This window comes from Leptosomus discolor, chromosome 1, assembly GCF_034619465.1.
Source record: "Leptosomus discolor isolate bLepDis1 chromosome 1, bLepDis1.hap2, whole genome shotgun sequence".
Classification (NCBI taxonomy): domain Eukaryota; kingdom Metazoa; phylum Chordata; class Aves; order Leptosomiformes; family Leptosomidae; genus Leptosomus; species Leptosomus discolor.
In genome coordinates this window covers 143849813-143872511 of record NC_141391.1, presented here as the reverse complement: position 1 = coordinate 143872511, position 22699 = coordinate 143849813, and the positions used below count along the sequence as shown (strand labels likewise).

The 22699-nt window shown below is 52.5% G+C and overlaps 1 protein-coding gene across 1 annotated transcript; it reads right to left on the bottom strand.

The window, feature by feature from the left end:
- Nucleotides 1–15197: 15197 nt before the first annotated feature.
- On the bottom strand, nt 15198–17503 carry BHLHE41 (basic helix-loop-helix family member e41). Its single transcript, XM_086466519.1, has 5 exons — nt 17442–17503; nt 17109–17172; nt 16720–16827; nt 16368–16479; nt 15198–16228 (listed from the first exon to the last, which is right to left on the bottom strand). The coding sequence occupies exons 1-5, from the start codon at nt 17501–17503 to the stop codon at nt 15198–15200; spliced, it is 1377 nt and encodes a 458-aa protein (XP_086322645.1).
- Between the last annotated feature and the right edge of the window lie 5196 nt (nt 17504–22699).

Sequence of the window (22699 nt, the reverse complement as noted above, 5' to 3'; positions counted from 1 at the left end):
TGACTTGTTAAACATGAGCTACTGTCCGGTGGGTGATGTGAAAAGAGCCTCTTCAGCATGTGCTAGTGCAGTAAGGACCTTGATGCAAATGGCAATGATAAACTTAATTGAGCAACCTCACCATGTGTCTGGTGGACTCAGACACTGCCAGCGTCCTCGTGCCACTTCTGGTAGGTTTGTCTGTGCCTCCCCTGGGCAAGAAACCTGCTTACTGTCATACAGACAGCCCTGATGTTTCTCCCCTGTGAATATGTATTTGCTCTGCACTGACCCCTGGCTAGGACAGGCGTCCATCTGTCCCTCGTGCAAACTACAGTTTGATTTCTAGAGGCTTTTCTGATCTGAACCCCTGGCTGCGGAAAGGCTGCAGAGGCATCTCTGCAATCTCTGGCAGAGTAAGAGAGTGTCATCACAGTATCATCGCACTTTTTTTGTTCAGTCGTCTAGAAGCTGACAGAGGTGAAATACAGCTACAGCAGAATGGGTTTTCAGCTGTGAGAGCTGGCAGTTGGGTGTTAATCTCCAGTATTTGCTTTGGTCCACACAGGTTAAATATAAGAGACTTTGGTTTCAGTTTTCAGTCCTCTGAGTCACAGGTGTATCAAGGAGAAGCAAAGTTACGAAAACAACATGAAGTCTAATCAACAGGACAGATTCCTGTGTGGTAACACACATTTGTAAGTTGTAAGCTATGGCCCACACCCCTATCTCATAATGTCATTACTGCATTAAGTACCTAGGTGTTGGCTTGTTCCCCAATAGCATGCTTTCATATATGCTGTTCCTGCAAAATACAGTGATGCTGCTGTTCAAGTGACTGTTTCCCTTTCTGTACATTTTTTTGCATGTGCTATTTTGTGCTTGTTGTTTCAGCTACAGCCTTTGTCTTGCTTTACTCCTCTGCAGAAGAAGGAAGGCAGTTAGTAATTGGAAGACGTAGAAAATAACCTAAGATTCAAGCCTGGGTCACGGTGGAGGGAAGAAAAGTTTTCTATGATTTCCTTTTAATGAGCAAAAACTTTGAAGAAAATACTGAGAAAAGCTCCAGCTGGGCTTACGAGAAGTCCACTTCAAAAAAAAACTTATCTAAATGAGTGACAATAATTACCTGCCTAGGTATTTTAAAAGGGAGGGCTTTTGGTTAAAACAAAACAAACAAACAAAAAAATAGGGTAGGAGGGAAGGGGGATGTACACCAAGTAAAACACCTTTAAGCTGATTCATGTTTCTCCTGAAGTCCCTTTCGCTACCTATGTGATGGAAAGTGAAAGGAATTGTCCACCTTTAGAGCCAGTGACATGGTATCACAGGGTACCATGAGTAGCTGCTGCTAAAATAAAATTCAGGCCAGCCTTTAAATGGGGAGTAACTGGAATTTCTTTGTTGTTGCCTATGAAGCTTCTCATAAGTCACTACCTGTCACACCCTGCAATAGCATATCCCTTTTTTCAGGTGCACCAAACTGCTTTTCCTTAAACATTATGTACCTAGAAAAGACGATTTGACTTTAGCAGTTACAATCAACCTGCGGTGAACTTTGATCAATGAGGTAGAACTGCCCCTTCTGGAAAGCTGAAGAGAAACCGGAGAACACCAGCCGACCTTTAACTGTGCTTTGTTGCTACAAAGTTGTCTTAACTGTTGCCTTGACCTAGCAAATCTGCATCATGGTTGCCAAGACTATGACCTGGATTCCTCATTGTCATGTAGCTTGTCTCATGTACAGAACGAGTGTGGATGAGACAGTGACGCGGCTAAATGAGAAGGGTAACAATGGCCATTAGCTGTATGGCTGGTGTGAAAGGTTTCGCTAGATGCAGGGCACCAGGTGATCTTGTCCCCTCCTCTGTCACAGCACTGCAGTTACAACAAGGTCTACACGAGAGGGCAGCAATGCACGCTGGCGTGCCTGGAGCAGCGCAGCCACGCAGCTATTTGAAAAGCAGATTTTCTAGGCATATGTAGCACATGACAATGTTGTGTGTTTTACACGATTCTCTACCTTTAAATATGTTCTTTCAGAAAGGACACAGTAATAAACAACCGTGTCCTGGTCACAGCGTGTATGTAGCTGACGCATAAATGATGCAATTCCTGCCGTTACTGTGAGGAGGGCTCAGGCCTGGTAGCTTTCTGAAACTTGTACAGATGTGGGTTGGAACGCTCCACTTTAGAGATTATCCCGCGTCTTCTGTGTTTGCCTGGGACTGGGAAGCTCTCATTTCATTTCCCGGCTCTGCCACAGATTTTCTATGTGTGACCTTGGGCAAGCTACTCTAATCCCTCTGGATTGGAGTCACCCAGCTGTAAGCTTGAGATAATACTGCTTCATCCCCTTTGACTTTGTCTATATATACGGCAAGCCCTGGGGGAAACAGCATCTCGTTTCCTATTTGTTTGGCAAATAGTACTTAGCACAACGTGGTCCTGGTCTTGGCTGTGCCATCTAGATGCTACTGCAGTGAAGCATGTTTTCATATTGTACCGAGAGGATGACAAGAAGTCACTCCAAGTTAGTTTTACCTTACAGTAAGATGCAGGCGTGCTGAGGGAAGCTGGGGGTTTCTGAAGGTGAATTCTTGCTTAGCTTTAAATGGATTTCTTTTTCTAAAGGGTTAAAAAGGAAAGGCAAGTAAAGGGATAAAACCTCATTTCAAATTTTGCTCAACTCTATTCTTGCAAAGTGATGCTATTACAAGAGGCAGCCTAAATCCTTTCACAAGTGCTACTTGGAAGTGTGTTGTACCTGATCGATAGAAATGATTGACTGAGCAGGCTGAGATTTGCCTGGTGGTCCTAAATGTTCCAGTGTTTCCACAAGCCTGATGATGTTCAAACAATGTATGTGCAACTCCTGATCCACCATGACAGGCTGCCGTTTCACGGTTGTCTGTAGATACCTTGAGTGCCCTTTGGTAGCAGGGGCTGAAGAGATAAAGTGCGCAAGAGTTAGAATTGTAGGAGGGTGGGTTTTTTTGATTGTCCCCTGATACCAAAGTCTTTTTTACATGCTCCAAATAAATTAGTTAACTAACAAACACCTTAGCTGCAATTACTCTGGAGACCTGCACAGAATGAGCACCCTTCAGCATGCCATAGCACAGAGACTCAGCCCTACTGCTCAGTTCTGAGATTAAAGATCATCTTAAGATGTTGCCATCTGAACCCATTTAGGTCATAATTAGTGCAGCTACCAGCATTTGACAAGGCAATGAATAATGAGTCCCGCGGCATCTTATCTCATGTCCTGCTCGATAAAGTTCTTGCTGCTACCTTTGTCCACGGTCATCTGAGGAACTGTATAGCAGGAAGCACCTGCTTCTGGGGACACCTCTCTCCTTCGGTAGGAAAAATGGACTTGGCCCAACCCAGGTGTGCAGTCACACAGGACAAGCACGTACTTCGGGCACTGTGAGCAACCGCAAAACCAGGCTCAGTAGCCTGGGAAGTGTGAGTACCCTGTGAAATTGCTTGTTTGACATATCTTTGTTCCTTGCTGCAGCACAGCCTGACATTCCCAAGAAATAAAAACTATATTCTTACATCACTATCATTGATTAACAGTGATGCCAAGCATATACATTTTTGATATATGCACACGCACATATGTGTGTATGTAGTCAAGTCATTTGATATCGTTATCCCTTTTGTCAGCTTGAGAAACTAAGGCTCAGGAAGCTGAAGGGCATGCACGGAAGGAGTACATGCCCTTCGTCTCCATGTACCTATTTTTGTAACTATCTTTCGCTAAAAAGTCTGTTTGATCACACAGCGATGCACAGTTGTCCAACAACGGTTCAGTCAGGCTGCAGGGCCGTCTGCCCTAGCATTCAGCCCCTAGCTCTGTCGCAAGAGCTGAGTGGGCACAGGCAGCCCGATAGTAAACAGTACCCTTGGTCATCTGCAGTTACCAAAATAACCCGCTCGGAGGGCAAGCTTTCCCTAACCCTTCAGTGAGAGGTTAAACCTCTTCCTGATAGTGGAGAATTTATCTCCCTTCCAAACTAAACAATGTAAGCACTTCAAAAGAAGTGACTCTTAATCTCTCCTTCTGCAAGTGTTGAGCCAGGTTTGACCAATAATGCTTTCACCTTTGAGATCAAATTAGTCCGTTTTAAACTTAAAGCTTTACTCTGCAAAATGAATGTCTTCATCTACCATTGATTTTAGCGCGCTGGTTTCAGCATATACAGGAGTTCAGCCCCTTGCAGAATTAAACCCATTTATTTTAAGTGCTTTGGCAGGGACTACAAACCAGGGAAGTCTAACAACAATAATAACAAGCCGTTCTATGTTAAAGTGTCAAGTTTGTGTTTTCTTGTAGAAATTGAGACTCTTGCAGATCATCGAGACTCCAGTTACCTCCATCAGTTTTTAACTTTTGAGATGTAAAATATTCTTAGAGCCTGAACTAAGAATAAAGGAAATCTTCCTGGCATTGTTCTGTCTCACTTTGGCTATGGAAATGCACGCGCTCCCTGATGCACAGGAGATGGGCTCACTGCATTTCACTGCCTCCACCTCTGGTTAAAGCTGGAAAGTGAAAAGGTGACTGAGGGATATTAGTAAAAGGACCTCCATCTGAGCAATGCAATTCTGGAGTGGCTGTGTTTGGGGTTAAAAAGTTGAGTCTGTTTTGATTTCTTCTTCAGGTAACTGTACTCAGCTTATCGCTTCTGTTGTCAGCATCTGCAAGTTACCTGTTTTGCTAGAAAAGCCATGCAGCGAAACTAGAAAGAGCCAACTGTGATTATATTTAGATTTTAAGCCACCCAAGAAACTAAGGTGATTTGAAACCCTACGTCTGAAAAAGTCAGCATTTCACAGTGGTGTTCCTGCTACGGTTCACTACTGCATGGCTGAATGGCAGTTTCACCTACCTCGTGGTACTGAAAACAGGGACGGGTCAGAAGGAAAAAAGCGTTGCTGTTCCCAGCAGTGCAGCAGGCAGTTGTGAGGCAGGGGTTCTGAACTGACTTTCTGCTCCTCTTGGCCCAGCCAGGAGCTTGAGACTCTCCTGTAACATGAAGGTGCCTTCAGTCAAAGGGACAGACCTGCATCTTGAAGGCACTGTCACGTGGACACATCGGGAACATCTGGGGAAAGGGAGGAGATCCTCTCTTTACAGGCCTGTACAGATACAAGATTTGACTGTACCCACGAGGGAAAATGCTAGGGAAGCCCTAAATTACCAGCGTGCCATCCCAGACCAGGCAGCTTTGTTCCTGGAGGAGGTGTAGATGATCTCTGACTAAAATAAAAGGAAGGGACGTGCAGTACCTTCTCACTGACCTGACAGGCAACTGAATTGCCCTCTACCCCTTTGAACGTGTTGCCCTGGCGTTGCTAAACTCAAGCAACCCCATGACATTACTGCGTACCATTAAAAACAGTTATCACCGAGTCAGCAGGTTCAGCAATCACAGCAAACAGCTGGACTCTTGGAAATACCTTCTGGGCCTGGCAGGACACTGATGGGAGCATGCTTCCCGTAGATGGCTCCTGGGGCATGGCACACAGATTGCTCTCAAAGGTCACTTTAAATAACTGTACTTACCTGGTAATTTACAACACCAGAATTGGCCCCGTGACCAGTTGTGCTAGGCATTTTGCAAAGCCACTTCAGGTTTCGCAGACAGACGGATATATCTTTACTTTCTTATTTCTCCGCTCTGTAGGTCAAATGGCAATCCAAACATGATAGCTTCTTTCTGTTGTGCCAAGGAGCATGAACACGTGCAGCCCAGGTTCACACAAACACATTTTTCCTTACAGACGGACTAGGAGTGCCCATGAGGGTTATCTAATGGTGGTAGCTTGTTAGGCCACGGTAACTCCTTCTCTCTCAGATGTCAGATGTTGAAGGATGCACAGGCAGCTTTAACTCCGACACACACATTCCCATACTCTTCAGTTACCTTGGCAGCACCTGTCATAAGCAGTTCTTGCCTATTCTACACCCCTTTCTGGTTATTTAAGCAGGATGTTATTAAACAGGTTTTTTCCTACTCATGTTGGTGCGTACCCCTCTACAGATGTCTCCTTCCTGATTTCACTCTGGAAACAAAGTCTGGATTGTAATGCATTCAGCGTGACAGACCCAGCAAACTGCCTGTATGTCAAAACCAGAGCATCTGTAAGATTTTGCAGTGCTGGAAATAACAGTTAACCTCACACTCGTGCTTTCAGTCTCGTAACTCATAGCAGCTTCTCTGTAGAACAACAGAGGGCACCACTCCTCACACAAAAAGCTGCAGCTGGAAGAGGAGCAGCCCAGCATTTGAGTAATAGTTTGGTAACTACAACATTTCTCTCTCGGTAGGGATTGGAATTGAAAATTCTTCCTCCAAGGAGGTTCACCTCTGCATCTTCCACTCCCTGTGGGAAGGCCCTGGCCAAAAGCTGTTCTCAGAGCCCTGTGTGCTGTTTCTCTTGTGGATCCTGTCCTAGTTTGCACAGAATAATTAAGCAGTCACTGAAAAATAGCTTTAGCCTATTGATTAGGGTCTTCACTGGGGGCAAGAGGAAACCGGAGTTCCAGTTCCTACCCCAGCTCCTGTGAAGGTCTGTTTTTATTCCAGTGAGTTTGTAACATCAAATGCATAAACATGCTGCAAAGCAGGGCTGGAATCTGGGTTTTTCCTCTCAGATGACTGCGTTATCTTCTGATCGTTCCACGCTGTCCAACAGGTGCCTCCAGCCGCAGCCTCCCCCCACCACTGGCTGAGCGCTGTCACCCCTCAACGCTTTCGGAATAAAGGTAGCAAATCTAGTTCAGCCATTGAAAAACACACTGATTTGTGCATCGACCTCTGTGAAAGGCTTTAGGGTTGAGATCGGAGTAGAAGGCAGCGATAATCACCTGAGGTCCAGCTATGCCCTATTAACTAGTTTGTTACCGCTCTCTTCTGGTCCCACTGGCTGCGGTGGATTCTTGCCCTGCAGAACCCGGTGGCTCTCGTGTCCAGGCTGTGTCACGTGAGCGGCGGCAGCGTTACGCTGGGGCCAGGACCAAGGCTCGCTCTAGGCCCCTCGGCTGAGGTAGGCAGCGAACTAGCAAGAGCTGCTGAGGCTGCTATCAATGCCTTTCCCTGGCCCAAGCAGGAGGGTCTGTGAGACGCAATTCACGGCCCTCCAGACTTAGGCTTTCTGAGATATGTCTCAGGAGCACACATATGTGGGAGGACTGGGTGAGGGAGGACTGGCAGCTCCTAAATAAATAAAAAGTTCAGGTATATAAAATGCGTAGCAGATTTTGCTGGGGGTTAAGCACTCCTGGTGCTGAAGTTATTTTCATGAAGCTACAAAAAGGCTGGGTTGCTTAAAAGCTAGTCTGGATTTCCAGTTGTGCTAATAAAAGGCCCTGCCTTCCCCTAAAGACCACACTTTGCTTATATCCATAGATCTTCACAGAAACAGCATTACTATTTGAGAAAAATCAAAGTGTAAAAACAGCCTCTACTAAGGAGTTCCCCAATCATGGTTCATTAGCGGGAGCTGATGCCCTCAAGGGCTACAAACCTTGTTATTTTCTGTATGAGGAAGCAGAATTGGTCCGTACCTGCATAATATTGCATTCTGCTTGCTCAAAATGTATTGAGCAAACCTTTTGAATGCCGGCGCTCCGGATCCAACTTGTTTTAAACCTTGAATGCTGCCCCCGGGCAGTGCTAAAACTTATCATCTCCCCTAATCTGCAGTGACATTGCTGGCGTTATTAGCTCTGTGCAGTCCAAAGGCCGCGAGTGCCACTTCACCGCGCCGGGGGTGCTTGAAGGGACAACGGCACGCTCAGTTTCCTCGCAAGGCCATCGAGCCACGAAGCCCGCACGGGTCTACCAGCACCCGATTGATCCGTGTAACGGGTTTGCCTGCCCGGCCGGGGGCTCCGAGTGAAGCCGTACCCGCCCCGGGTGCGCCCCGAACCCCCCGGCGGCACTTTCCCGGCGGTGTGCGGCGGCACCCGCCGCCTCTCGCCCAGGGGTTACGCTGCCCGCGGGGCTAGTCCCTCCCCCGCCCACAGACCGCCAGCCAGCAGCGGGGAGACCGGGGCCGGGGCTCGCTCGGACCCGGGGCCGGCCCCGGGGCGACCGGGGCGGCCGTTTCTCAGGGGAGCCGCCGTCGCGCTGCCGGCGGCCGGTGAGCCTGAGGTGACGCCCGCCCGCGCGCGCGCGCGCCGGCGCGCGACTCGCGCCGCGGCCAACGGCTGCTCAGGGCCGCGAGCGGCGGCGGCGGCGGCGGCGGCGGCGGGGCGGGCCCGCAGCCCTGCGCCGTTGCCAGGGGACCGCCACGACCCCGCCCCCCCCCCCCCCCCGCTACCCCCTCCCCCCTCGCGCCCCACCTTCCCGAGGCGGCGCGGCCCGCGCGCACGTGCCGGGCAGCGTGCGCGGGGGTCACGTGGGCGCGCGCGTGACGGCCGCGGCGGCGCCGCCGCCGGCTGCCTGAGGGGCGGCCGCGCACTTTGGACTGCGGCGGGGTCGGGGCGGAGGGAGCGGCGGGGCCGGGGCAGCTCCACCGCCGGGCGCCCGGCTGCGGCGGCGGCGGCTCTCCGGGAGATCCCGCGGGACCCGGCGGCGCTCAGCGCGAGCCGCGGTCGTCTCCTCTGCGGCGGCCCCGGCTGCAGGCGGGTTGTCTGGGGCCGTCCTTCCGCGGCAGCCCGGCCGCCGCCAGCCTCCTGGGGGCCCGCGCGAAACTCTGCAGGGAATGCGGGCGGTTTTCTGACAAAATAACCGAAATGGCCTCTTTCCCCCCGCAGGTGCCGTGCCTGTGTCTGCCCGAATTGCGCTCCAGCGCTAATGCGTGTGTACCAGCGCTGGCTTTTAAAGCCAGAGGTAGGTGCGCAGCCAGCCACGCGTTCGCAAGGACCGCGGCACTGCTTTACCTCTGCTGCCATCTACACAGACGCAGATTAGCTAAGCCAGGCAGTTTCTTTCTTTTAAAGCATCGCATAAAGGATTTTTTTCATCTTGAGGAGAGCCATTTATTTCAGCCTCAGTCACTCGCAGAATAGAAGAGTTCAACTTGCATATTAAAAAAAAAAAAAAAATAATAAAAAGATACTCTATTTCTCTGACTGCTAGTCCTGCAAACACATTTGGAGATCCTGCTGCCAAGAAAAGCTTCTTTTCTGCATCTCAGGCTGTTGTATTGATACAGAGTCTGCCCTTGCTAGTTTGTGGTTGTTTCCATTTGGTTTTGATGGAGATACTCATACTCCAGCCACGGAGAAAAGCAGGTCCTGCAGCTGCAACCTAGGGCCCAGTCTTACAACCTTTGCTGGAAGCTGTGATCTCCGTACCACGGAAGTAACTAACCAGGGTCGCTACTCACAGGATCCAAACCTGAAGCCAATTCAGTGGGCTCTAACCAAGTCTGAAGCCCTTAGTGCTGTAACTAGGACCATGCGGATGGGCTGCTGCTCCTACGTACACGGGCTTCTTTGCAAACAGCGTTATGCGTAAGCAAAGCTGTGTGCCTGCCTGACACCAACTGATAACGTACAGTGCGAACAGAAGCCACTTCAGTGTCTGTCAGCTCTGTTGGCTCTGTAGTGCAGGTATTACTCTGAACACACTCGGTGAGCTAATTTTCTGCTGAGTAAGAAGGTGCTGTATTTACATAGTTCTTTTCCTGAGGTTGTTGTTTAGAAATTGCTCAGTTGTGAGAGTGACTTGGCCACAAGGGTTTCTTTTTTGGTAACTGGTTCTCCGGGTTTTGGTCTGGATGGAAGTGTTTTAGAATGAGAGCTGGACTCACCTTTGAATTCTGAGAGCAAAACAAGCAAGACGAAATTAGGAGTTGCTTCCCTTTTCTGGCTGTGGGGCTGCAGTTATGCAGAGAGCAATACCCGCACTCGGGGAACTGCTGGTATCGGAGGATCAAGGGGACCAGTTCCCAAAGTGCTCACCAAAGTTTTGCGCTAGTTTGTATCGCGTAGTTTCTGTTAGATCAAGCACCTCACTGTGATAAACTGTGAGGGGGAAGGGAATGTGGATGTGCTTCTAATAAAGAACAAATCTGCATTTCTAATTTGATCCCGGGAGATTGCAGCTGAGGTCAAAATATCTGTAAAGAGTAGTGAAAATCAGTGCACCTGCTTTTAAACTAAAACAGGGCAAATGGGGAAAAGGAAAATGAACTTTAAAGATATATAAGAGTAAAAAAAAGCCCACCAAACAACAACCAAAAGGCCTTTATGGAGTCAGGAGAAAGAACTTTCCCCGGCCCCCCGTGGCCCAGTAGAGCTGCCTGGGGTCACAGTCCCTGCTTTCCCGAACACAAGGTCAAGTCTTCCCGCCTGTCCCTGGCGTGACCTGCCTCCCCTGGGGCGCGGCAGGGGTGCCAGGCAGGAAGAGGCATGCCTTCACCCCAGGAAAGGGCAGCAGCGGCGGCGGCGGCAGGTGCTTTGCCAGTGGGTGCCCCGTGAGTTCAGTGAGGCGGAACAGCTTCTGCTGCTGGGCCTGGGGCAGAGCAGCTCCGTGCAGCCCGCGGCGCTGCTGGAGTTGAGGCTGCGATGAGTTTAGTGTTTGTGACAGATTGACAGCCCTGGAGACTGAAATGCTGTAGCCACGGGAAGGATGCAGAGAGTGAAGTGACAGTGGCAGCTCACCCTTGCTCACGTCCAGCCCTCACGTGTCTACGACTTGCACGGCCGCTGCTAGTGGCAGGTGAGCCACTGGCGCCTCTCTGCTGCTTTGCAGTGAGCTACTCTGAGGCTGCAGTATAACCAGAGATAGTAAACAGAGATCCAGACTTTCCTGAGTGAAACTGGCTCTAAAAAGTCTTTTTTTTTTTTTTTTTTTTTTTTTTTCAGAGAGGAAATTTGGCATTTATGTTACGTGCTTTCTTTGAGCTCATGCTTTCAAGTTAATTTCTGCGACTAGCAGGCAGGAAACTTCTCAAAGAAGGCAGAGATCACATGACTCCAGGAGCTGCTGTCTGAAGAGAAAAGGAAATACGTTGTAAGACCCAGAGTGTGGGGCAGACCATAAGTTTACCAGTGCTGAAACACACATTGCACGCAGTCCCCAGGCTTGCTGTGTGTTGAAGACATTCAGTCTGCCCTGACTAGAACTGAAAAATTAAACAAACAAGCCCCAAAACATAGACTTAGGACCTACTCCAAAGCCCATTATTCACAAGAAAAGACTCACGTTGACTTCATTGGTAGGTCAGGCCTTTCTTTAGCACGGCTGATACAGCCCATTTGAATTGTATGACTGTGATCCTTCCAAACATAAAACTTCTGCTGCCTTCAGTGGGAGGTACCTGATACTGCCTTCCATTGGCTTGACAATCTCAGCCACGTTTATTTAACATGCTGTCATGGAGCCTCCCATGCCACTGTAATAGACTGGATACATAAGACCCGTTTTCAAAGTTTATTGCTTACGAAAATAGATTAGCCAGCTTACATCCCTTCTCTTGTGGTTTATGAGAAAACAGAGCAGGTACTCAAGTGTATACAGCAAATGTAGCACCTGGTCCTGCACTCTTAGCGCCCGAGAAGTGCGGGTGACCATCCGTGTGTCACAGAGTTACAGAAAGACGGTAGGAAATAACAAGCGTTGATAATATGTATTTGCTCATAAGTGAATGAATATTTAAGCCTGTCAGGCTCTTGTCTGGTTTTTCTTTAACCTCAAGAAAATGCGAAACATACAATTTGATTTGGGCTCCAAAGGGATGTGAGGAAGCCTGGAATTTAATAATTAAAGCTGACTCTAGGGTCCCTCCTGTCATTTGCCTTTGCCTCCAGCAGCAGTGGGTTATCAGCCTCAATTACAAACCTTTTTTTCGCGTGTTTGCTTTTGTTACGCGTTGGTATTATCTGAACACACATATTTTGCCTTTATGTTTTATGTAATAAAATTTAATAGACTCCACTGATGCTGCAACTTGGCGCGAAGTCATTTGGCACGTTTGATTCAAGGGCTAATAAAAATAAGCCTTCCTGTTATTGTACATGGTAAATACTGAAATTGATAAAACCCTATAAGGATCTCCGTTTATAGCCCAATGAAGTCTAAACTGCTTCGTATTCCAAAGGCTGGAAATTTGAAAAAGATGTAAAGCCTGGCCCTCGCTCAGGTTTCAAACCACCCTAGTTGTTCATGAGGGGCATGATTTTTTTGGAAAGTGCTTGTGGCTCTGCACTTTCTGTGCGTATAGTGAAATGGCAGGAAGGGCTTCGTGCTCAGTGAGGCCGATTCCCTCCCTAGTATGAGGAGTTGGGGTGTACGAGCACGTTCGTCCCAGTGTAACTCCGGGAAGCGTGTAAGTACGCGAGTCAAAGTGGTGCGGTTGGCGAGTCATCGAGTTGAAGGGTTGAACCTCGCTCACTTTCACCCCCGTGATAACGCAAGGCGCGGAACGGGATCCAAAGACAGCTGAAGTCGGATGCGGGTTTTTCCATTACCTTTGATAAGCTTTGGTTTCAGCCCACAAAGAGCGCGCGCTGATAGGCATACCGGTGCGACATAGCGGCCTTTGGTCCCCTGTCATCACCTCATGGAAAAAGCGCTTCTCTGTGTCCGCTGGCGTTTGTACAGAGAGCTTTCCGACGTCTCTTTCTAATCGGAATGAACTGTGCTACAGCTTCCACCTGAAAAGACGCATACCTATTTCTTAACGGTCCCATTTGAACAGTTTAATAGGAGCGCTTGGTTTTGACCCGATTTAGAATTCCTCCTTGGAATCAACACTGATCTCAAAGACTTCTCTGTCACGTTTGCGTTCCAACTCCCTTCGCTGCCAGTGTAGCTAGGAGCACAGAGCCACTGGTACGGAAGAACCAGAAGAGGGAGCACGAAACGCTTCCTTTGTATCTCTTACATAAACATTGGCTACTGTTTGCGGGTTTTCTTAATTTTAGTTCTCTGGAGCAGGAAGAATTTTTGAAAGAAAAGGTGATCTGCGGCTCAAATATTAAATCCGTGCAAGTCTTTAGGGTGCTGCATTTCCATGCTACGAATTACTTGCCTGTTGCCACCAGTCTATTCCCGCCCCTGCTCTCCACCCCCTAAATGTTCAGTTTTCAGAGGATTTCCAAGCTGGGACACACATCGTACCTCCAGAGAGCATGATACGTCATCGGATCGTCAGGCAAATCGTAAAGTTTGCTCATTGTTAACAAAGAGAGCTCCCATGCAGTACCAGGGCTGTAAAGAGTTAATTTGAGAGATTAATATTTTGCAAAGAGGAAAAAAGTAGATGTCAGGAAGAAACACTTATGTCCCATGTGCGCGCTTTATACACGTTGCTTTGTGAAACATCCATATGTTGGAGTTTGCTAGAGCGAGTTGAAGGAAACGAAGCAAATTCAAGCCCAGGTTAAAAATGCGAGAAGGCGTTAAATGATTATTGTCAGCCACGCAATCATACCTTTGGAAGCTCAATGCACCCATTATTATGTATTATGGTAAGATTTTTAATTAGTAGACAACCCCATTTTGTGTATTAAAGTTTTTATTCCTTAGTAAGAATTTTTTTAATCACAAAATAGTGTGGAAATATTTAGATAATAGAATTCATGGAGTGCTGGAAAATACTGAATATAAAGATTGATTTCTAATATATCACATACTAAACTGTTCTAAAACAGCTGGTTTCTTGCAGACAGGATTTATTTCTTTTAATAATTTAAGACAGCATAAGCTTGTATCAAGCATAAGCATTGTAACAAAAGTGCAACTTTTTCAGCAAATCCTCCCAAAAGATATTTAACTCAAAATATCATTAACACATATTTTCTCCCTACAAAAATAGCATGTCAGACATCATTAATTGGATGTATTAACAACTATTTACATACAGCCACTCTGTAGGCTAGTAAGATTTTTTTTTTTTTTTTTAACGTTGTTTAAACACAGCGTTTGAGGCAAACAGTAGCAACAGCAGCAGCAGATGCACCGAACGGACTGACAGACCCCGGACACGTACTCGCTCCTCGCCAGGCTGTTGTGTCTCACCTCTTACATAACATTCAAGTGAGATTTCTCACAGTGCTACCTTGGCAACAAACTAAAAATATCTAGGCAAGGTCTTGGTTTAAGCCTTATTAGAAAAGCTTTATCTGTGTGATTATCTGGCGTCTGGTTTGTCTCCAGAAAGGGAAATCGCGGTATCTGAGCATGGGATGAGGGGAGAAACCTGTAGGGGAAACTTACCCCGGCCGGTCTAATCGTTTCTGATTGCAGTGTGAGGTGTTTACCTACGGCCTCCAGTTCGTGTCATTTGCAATTTAGGATAAAATGAGTTCAGGCTGACGAGTTGCTCTGTGTTTTCTTGGGGGGTGGGGTGGGGTGGGGTTCTTTTTGTAGTTCAGTGCAGAAACATTCATTTTATACAGCAAGGTTCGGGGAAAAATCTCTCGGGAACATACTGAATTAAATAAAGACAGGGTGAGAACAAATGCACTTGCCACATCTGTATACCTTAGCCGAAAAATAAAATAAAATAAACACAAGGTTACATAATGGGTCTGACCCTCCTTCCCTTGCACACCCAAAACTCGCTGGAGCCAACGGCATCCCCGGGTGCTCAAGGCACTGCAGGTTTGGGCTCAGGGTGCATCCCTCCAGGCTCCGGTTCTCAGTAAAGTGCTAGCGCGGGTGCCGGGGTCTGCCCTTCTTCCCTCGCCTCGCCCCCCGCCCTCACCCTGGACCCACCCAGGTCTCCCGGACAAGTGCAAGTTCCCAAGTGGGACTTCGGGACACTGTATAAACCCATTCCAAATAAGGTGCGACATTTAAGTTACCTTAGAGAGAGAAAAAAATGTATCCTTACTATTTTTTCTTCCTTCTTCCTTTTTTTTTTTTCTTTTTTTTTTTTTTTCCTTAACATAGTTATGCATTTATAAAGCCAAACATTAAAAAAATACTGAGTAGCAAATCTTATCCTTGACGGTCCTGCGCGGGGTCAGCGCCGGGACCAGTCGCCTCGGCAGCGGGGCGCGGGGCTCCCCGCGGGGGCGGTCGCTCCCCCGGGCCGGGCCCCGGCACCCCCGCGGCGGCCGGCTCCAGGCACCGCCCGGTTCGGCCCCGGCGACCCCTTGCAGAGGCCGCCCCGCCCTCCGTAGGAAACCGGGCGCGCAGGTGCCGACCCGACGGCCCCTCCCCGCCCCGCGGCGGGGCGGCCAGTCCGAGGGGAGGGCAGCGGCGGCGGGGAACCCGTGGGGGCTCCCGGCCGGCGGCGGCTCACGGGCCCTCGGCGCCGGGCTCCTCAGCGGCCGCCGTCTCGGCCTCCTCGCCGGGCTCGGTGGCGGCCAGCCCGGCGGCAGCAGCGAAGGGGTGCGGGAGGTGGGGCGCTGGGGGCAGCCCGGCGGCGGCGGCGGCGGCCGCCTTCTCGGCGGGGCCGAGCACGGAGGAGAGGCAGGGGAAAGAGGCGGCGGCAGCGGCAGCCGCGGCGGCGGCGGCCGCCTGGGCCGGGATGCCCGGGTAGAGGAGCGGGATGGGGGCGGCGGGGTAGAGATACTTCTCCAGGCTGCCTTTATCCAGGAAGGGCTGCATGTAGGCGGCGGCGGCAGCGGCGGAGGGGGAGATGAAGTAGAAGGGCAGGCAGAACGGGGCCGCCGCCGCCGGCTGTCCGAAAGGGGCTCCGCCGCCGCCCGCCCCCAGGGCCATCAGCGAGCCCAGCAGGGCGGCGTCGGGTCTCACCAGCGCCGCCGCCGCCGCCTCGGCGCCCCGCGCCGCCAGCCCCGGCGGGCCGGGAAGGGGGCTACCGCCCCGGTCCAGCTTCAGCCGCTTGGGCGCGGGGGGCGCCTCGTCCCCCGACGGCTCCTGCTTGATGGCCAGGGCGGGCAGAGCACCCCCGGCCGCCGCCGCGGGGCCGCGCTCGGGGCGCGCCTCGGCCTCCCCGCCGTAGCCGCTGTCCGTGTCCGTGTCGGTCTCGGCGCTGAGCTCGGCGGCGTGAGTCCGCTGGATGACGGGCACGCAGTTAGCCTGGCCCTCAGGCTTGTGGCCCGGCGCACAAGGAGGGGCGGGCGGGGAGGAAGAGGAGGAGGATCCCTTGCTGAGGGGGCCCGGCGGCGGGGAGAGGAGCTGTGGGCCGGGGAGGAACTGCGAGGAGATGGAGTGCAGGTGGCCGAGGAGCTGGGCGCATCGCTGCTCGCGGGGGGTCCAGCTCTCGAAGCGGGATAGGTACTGCAGCACTTCTTTGGCGCACGTCTGAAAGCCCGAGTGGAAGGCGTCCAGGTCGGCCTGCACGGGAGACTTCATGGACCGCTCCCCTGCGGGGGGAGACCGAGAGGGGACAGCGTTTGCCCGCGGCTCCGGCGTGGGATGCCCCGCTCCGCGCCTTCCCCCCCCCCCCCCCCCCCGCCCGCCCCCGGTGCGCCCCTGCGGCGGCGCCCCACGGGGCCCGCTTACCGTTCTGCAAAGCAATGATCTTCTGGTGCTGCTGCTCCGTTAAGGCTGTTAGCGCTTTCAAGTGTTTCAAAGTCAATTCCAGCACCACCGCTTTCTCCAGGTGTCCCAGCGTCTGCAAAGGCAAGGGAAGGGGGCGGCTCAGCTGCCTCCCGGCACGCTTTGGCCACCGCCAAACGCCGCCTCCCTAACTTCGGGGAAACTGGTCCCCGAGGGCCAGGGCTGCCGCCGCAGCCGCCAGGCGGGCAGGCAGGCAGCCCGGCGTCCCGCACTCCCCGCCGCCCCGGGGGCTGCGCAGCGGACAGGCTGCCGGCGCCAGCATCTGCATGGACATATACGCTCCTCTGCACCTTACCGTCAATTTCAGATGCTCGGGCAGTAAATCCTTCAGCTGGGCAATGCATTCGTTAATCCTGTCTCGCCTCTTCTTTTCTATCAGTCTATGTGGCAGTTTGTACGTTTCCTAATTAGCAAAATCCGGAAGAGCCAAGCGTTAGACAGAGTCCCTCGGAACGACGATCAAAACCAAAACAAATGTCATGCCGACCACATGCCGCGCAAATTATCGCCAAGGCACCGCTCTCCCCGCCGGGCCAGCTTGCTCGTAAACCCGCTTGCAATTCGGGGGGCGGGGGGGGGAAGTTAAAAGCGCAGCCCCCCGGGGATGCTCTTGGGAGTGAAGCTGCGCTGGGAAATTCAGCGAACCCAAATTAAGCGAGGACAGCCCCAGAAACTTACTCTTACCTTGCTCTCGTCCCTCTTCACCCCTCTTTTGGGTTTGCACATATACAGGGAAGGGTAGTCCAGCCTGGAGAAAAAACACAAAGATCCAGCATCGGGAAGAGCGAGAGCTACCCCAGCACCTCCCCGGGCGGGCAAACAGCCGCCGAGCGCCGGGCGCGGAGCCGAGAGCGCTGCCCGAAGGGCCGGGCGGGGGGGATCGCCCGGGTCCGCCCGCGGCGGGAGGCGAGCCCCGCGCCCCGCCGGGGAGCCGGCTCCGGCTCCCCGCGCTTCACGGCACCTTCTCCCGAAGACGAAACGCCGTAGAGACCCGAGAGTCTGCCCTTGGCGCCTTACCCTATAAAATCCCTGTGCTCCAGTAGCTGCCTCTCCGGCAAGCGGGAGATTCCTTCATCCATGTCTGGCAGCGGCTGATGTTTCGTCGCTGCTTTTGGCTGAGCCTGCGGGATGCCGAGATCAGTCTGTGGAGATCCGCGAGCGACGCTGCGCACATGCAGCCTCCGTCCCCCCTCTCCCGTGCAGTGCCGAAAGTGTGCGGTGGCCCGTCCCCCCCCCCCCCTTTGCCCCCGCCGCTGCCGCTCCCCCTGCCCGCCTCGCTCCCGCGCGCACGCCCGCACCACACGCCGCCCCGCGAGCCTTGCACCCGCCGCCGCGCCGCGCCGTGCCGTGCCGTGCCTGCCCGCGGGGCACGCGCGCCGCCAGCCAGCCCCGCACCCGGCTCACGTGCGGCGCGCGCCGGGCGGGCGGGGGGCGGGGCTGGGGGGGCGGGGCCCAGGGCGGGGGGGGGGGGGCGGGCGGCGGGGGGGGCCCTCCGCGGGCTGCCGGGGGGGTCCCCGCCGCCGGCCCGGGGGCCGCCCTGCCAGACACCGGCTTTCCGCCGTCTTAGTGCGACAGCACTGACCAGCGGTAGCTGGTATCGCCGTTGTCATTGTCGTTGCCGTAGTTATCGTCGTTATGGCCGTGTTTGTACTCGTTTAATAATTTGATTTTTATTATTTTTGTAATTTTATTTTTATTATTTTAGTTGTATTTGGGGGGGGGGGACACACATACACCCGCTCGTGGAAAACGTGCCGGCGGCTCTCCCGCCCGACCTTTGGACGGGAGCCGGATCTGCCTGCAACGCCAGCCCGCGGCAAGATCCTTTCTTGTAGGCATACGGATATATGTAGATAGAGGTATGCGCACATATGTATATATATATGTATGCATGTATAAATATGTATACACGTAATCTAAACATACCCGTATTTTGACGCTGCCCTCCTGCCGGGCAGCCTGCATCCCTGCGGGGGGTGACATTGGGAGAGGATTCGCACCGCTGCAGCGCGACCGGCCGCGACAGCCCCGGGACGGGGCGGGGCGGGAACCCCCCACCCCCCCACCCCCCCCGCACCCCGCTCCCCCTCCCTCGTCCCTGCTCGCCGGGCGCGCCCGCGCAGCCCCCGCTCCCCGCCGGCGGCGGCACCGACAGCCGCCTCCCTAATCCCGTCTCACACTGGTACGAGCACAGGGCCGGCAACGTGACCCGACCTGCTGCCACATCACTGCCGCCGGCGGCACGCACCGGGCGGCCCTGCCCCGCCGCCCCCCCGCCAGCAGACGCCGGCACCCGGCGGCACCGGGCATCCCCCAGCTCGGGGTACCGCGCACCGCGGGGAGCGAGCGAACACCCCCCCACCCCACCCCCATACACACACACGCATCCCTTGTCGGGCAGCCCACCAGGACCCCCCCCCCTGCCAGCGGAACGGGGGGTGCTGCTGCCCCGAGAAGATGGGATGGTGCTCGTCCCCGTGCCCCGGGCAGAGGCGCTGCGTGTGTCCCTGCGCGCGTGTGTCCCCGCGTGTGGGATGCGTGTGCACGCCGGCGCGGCATGTGCGGCCCTGCAACGTGCGGGGTGTGCAGCAGCCCCGTCCCCACGTGCTGTGCGGAGGGGGGGGGGGGGGGGGGAAGGGGAGCACCCCGCTCACCCACCCTGCAACCCCCGAGGCAGGGCCGGGCTGGCGCTTTTCTCTCCGGTACTCCCGGCGGGGAGTGCCAGCAGAGGCGATGCACAGAGATGTGTTTATCCCCCTCGCCCCTCAGCCCGCTTGCCTCTCATTTGGTTCGGCTTCGCTCCCTCCCTCCCGCAGACTCCGGCCCCTGGAGGTGCGTGACCCCCCCCACCCGAGCGCCCCCTGAGGAGAGGGGCAGTTTCGCGAGCGGCTGGGAGGGAATTGCCCCGATAAATAGAAATCACGCCCCGGCCAGCCGAAAGAGAGACGAGAGCCTCACATTATCCCTTTTCTGAGGGTCGTGCTTTACAGGTGCCCGCACCAGGAGGGCAAGTCGCGATGTTTGTGTGCGGGGGGTGTGTGGGGGTGTGTGTGTGCTGCTGAGACCGCCCTGCCCGTACGTACGGTGCGAATGAGGCTTTAGGAGCAGGGAAGGCTCCGATGAGGCGTTAGAGGCTCCTGCCTGGCAGCGAGCGAGTGGCACTGCAGGCTCGTGTAGCTCCTGCCCTCCTAACCCGACGGCATTTTCGCGGTGTCAGTGAGACCAAACCGGGGGCTAAAAATGAGCAACGTCAATGTGTGCCACAGGCCCGTGGGTTATATCTGGGGCTGTCAGAAGGAGAGGCTGGTGGGCTGTGGTGGAGGTTGTTGGGAGAACTTGCTGCTGGTGAGGAAAGGAAACTGTTACATAGGCTGGACTATATAGACCTGCTCCCTCGGGAAGGGGGATGGTGGAGTGCAAGCGCAACTCGCTGGGCATCAGCATGGGCTGGCAGCAGTTAGCCATGCAGGGTGGCATTGGTTACCCCAAGTTAGACATTCGTATTGGGCACCTAAGGTGGAGCTACAGACTCTCTTGCTAGTCAGTGGAGAGAAACAAGCACCTTCAGCATGAAATTCCTCTCCTCCTGTCCAGACTGGGCTTTGAGAAAGCGTCAAGAAAACTGGCGCAAGTAAAAGAAGGAGCTTAACTCTGAGATAAAGCACATGGAGACCTTTTGGGGGAGTGCTGACTCAAAGCGAGCTTCAACACGGAAAGAAAAGAGAGTTTTCCTCCAGCTGATTCCTCCCATGGGCAGGAAAGCAGGGCTTTGCATGGTTTCTGTAACTAATATATGGGGTGGGGAGCAGGGGGTGAACATTTCTGGAGCACCTTCTTGTGGAGCACCTGGAGCATTTCTGGAGCATCTTTGCCAGCTTCCTCCTCTCTGGAACAACCTGCAAATCTTCAAATTATGGAAACTATCTCCGGAGTGAGAATCAGCTTCTAAGGGGAGAAGTCCTAATTCTGGGATTCCTTTGGAACCACGTGGGAACGGAAATCGAAAATGACCAAAAGATGCAAAACATGAGCCGAGACAGCTGGAGACTTTGTAAAAGGAGTTCAAGCAACATCTGGAAACTTCTAAGAGAGGTTTATAAGAGGTCACCTGCAGACAATGATAAAAGGCTTCAGTGTCCAGAGAGTGCAAAATTCTCCTGGAAGATTCCCAGTTTAAAATGGCAAGAGGGATCAAAGAGGTGATCAGCAGCATGACTATCACGGAAAAGAATGTTTTCCACAAAATGAGAGGCACGAGAAAACCTTTGGCCAATTTACAAGCCAAGATGAACCACAGCAAAGAGTTAAGAAACTGAAACAAATCACTCAGAAAAGGAAATCAAAGGTTTGCAGGTCACCACAGGAAAAAAAAACAGCCTCCTGCTGTAGACTAGGGCTAGCCAGACCACCGCCTACTACCACTCACCACCATCTTCAGTGTGCAGGAGGAAGGAATCAGATGATCTGTCCCAGCTGAATTGGTGCAAGAGCCATGGTCTTTGAGGAGAATGCATTTGGGAGGTTTATTCAACTCAGTCCATAACCATGGCATCAGGGAATGGCTCTGAAATGGGGTACCTAGGAGCCAGCTTGATGGGTTCAGTTCTTATGGCAGTGAGTACTTGCCTTCAGGAAAAAAAGACTGAGTTATTGAGTCTGGCTGTATGGCTAGAATCAACCATTAAATTAGAAAGAGCTGGTCAGCTGTGTGCTACAAAGTGGGGGACAAAGAGAATTGAGCTGAAGGATCTGGATCATTTTGATTGAATAACAAGACATTACTGAAGACTTCCAGTGTAAATTGGCCATTGACCTATTAATAGATTTCCAATTATGGGATGACCCGATTGAGATCAGGGGAAAAAAAATTGAGAGCACATAAAAACCTGAGCCGGGTCAGAAAAAAGGTCCAGCTTTCCCAGAGTCCAGCAGGAGATGGCTCCGGAGGAGCAGACGAACAGAGTGTGCACGTAATGGAAGCTCCCCAGGCCAGTCTCCCAGGTCCTGGTGGCCGACGGTGCAGAGGCTTCCTGAGCCAGAAATGATATCTCTGTGTTTAAAGGGAAGCCAAGGACACTGTGAGAGGCAGATGAATTTGCCAAGGTGCTTAAATCATGGGCTGCAGGAGAGCATTGGGCCAGGAAGCAGACACTGGTGAGAAGTTGGTCAGTCACTGGGACTCCTGTCAGCACAGCTCTGTGGCTAACACAGAAAGAAGAAAAGAGAACTTTCTATTTCAGAGAGTGCCACACGTACCTAATGTATGTAAAACGAGACAGCAGCCATGCAAAAATGCAGCTGAATTCAGAAGCAGAAATAAAATAACCTGACTGTGGGAAGGTGGTGGGCCAAGACAAGACGCAACGTGCAATGAAGCCTTTGCGGTGTTGCAAAATAGGGAAATGGGGGTAGATCCAACTTGGGGGCAGAGTCAGGCCCACGTTTTTGTGCAGGACTGTTACAAAAATCTTACAAAGCGGATGTTGGGTCACAGAGACACTCCTAAGCCATGTGAAATGGGTGATATTAACAGAGATGACCCAATTAATGGAGGTGGCCCAAAGTCTACCAGACCAGCCAAGTCAAACCAGCACTTGGCTAACGGTGGCCAAGCTAACCAGCTTGAAATGGGTAGTGGTGACAGGAGAGCGTAGACACTACCAAACCTGGGAAGGTCAGACTGGTGAAACAGGGGCACTGGAGCAAAAAGTCAGGCGTGATGTTGTCCTTAGTGCCCTGTGGCTGTAACTGTGTGATAAACACAAGGAACTGTGCTTTACCCTGCCGGTTTGGAAATTCCCTTTAAAGACGTGTTGCAAGCAAAGCAAACTATTTGCAGGTAGCTGGTGTGCAATGAAAAGCTGTCCTGCCTCCCGGAGCAGTAAAAAATAAAGGTGGCTCCACTCTGGGGTCACTTCCAGCCCTGACTGATGGGAGGGTCTGAAACCTGCCTGGAGACCTGGGGCCTTCAGAGGCTCTTACTCAACAGGTCAGTCAGATCTTGTGGATGTGAAACAGAAATGATCCCTATCTGTCTGTGGGATGTTTTCCAGAGGCGGTGACCAGGAATCACTGAAACAACCTTCCCCCTAAGTCCCTGCTCTGAAGTCACTGGAAAGAAGCTGCGTCTGTGAATGAAGATACCTTAGATGATACCGTTGGGTTCAGTTTAGTCATTCACAATAGTTCTGAAAGCTGTATATTGACAGGCAGAAGCCGAGCTGAAAGATGGGGAAAATTGCTTTCTCAGCGAAGCCCTATCTGGCCGTTTAGTG

What these genes read in the sequence shown, in the direction of transcription:
- BHLHE41 (XM_086466519.1), bottom strand. Translation starts at nt 17,503, where the DNA reads ATGGATGAAGGAATCTCCCGCTTGCCGGAGAGGCAGCTACTGGAGCAC. An exon ending in TGAAGAGGGACGAGAGCAAG is followed by an intron (nt 16,828 to 17,108) that starts GTAAGAGTAAGT and finishes TTTGCTAATTAG; the next exon opens with GAAACGTACAAACTGCCACA. An exon ending in GATCATTGCTTTGCAGAACG is followed by an intron (nt 16,229 to 16,367) that starts GTAAGCGGGCCC and finishes CTCCCCCCGCAG; the next exon opens with GGGAGCGGTCCATGAAGTCT.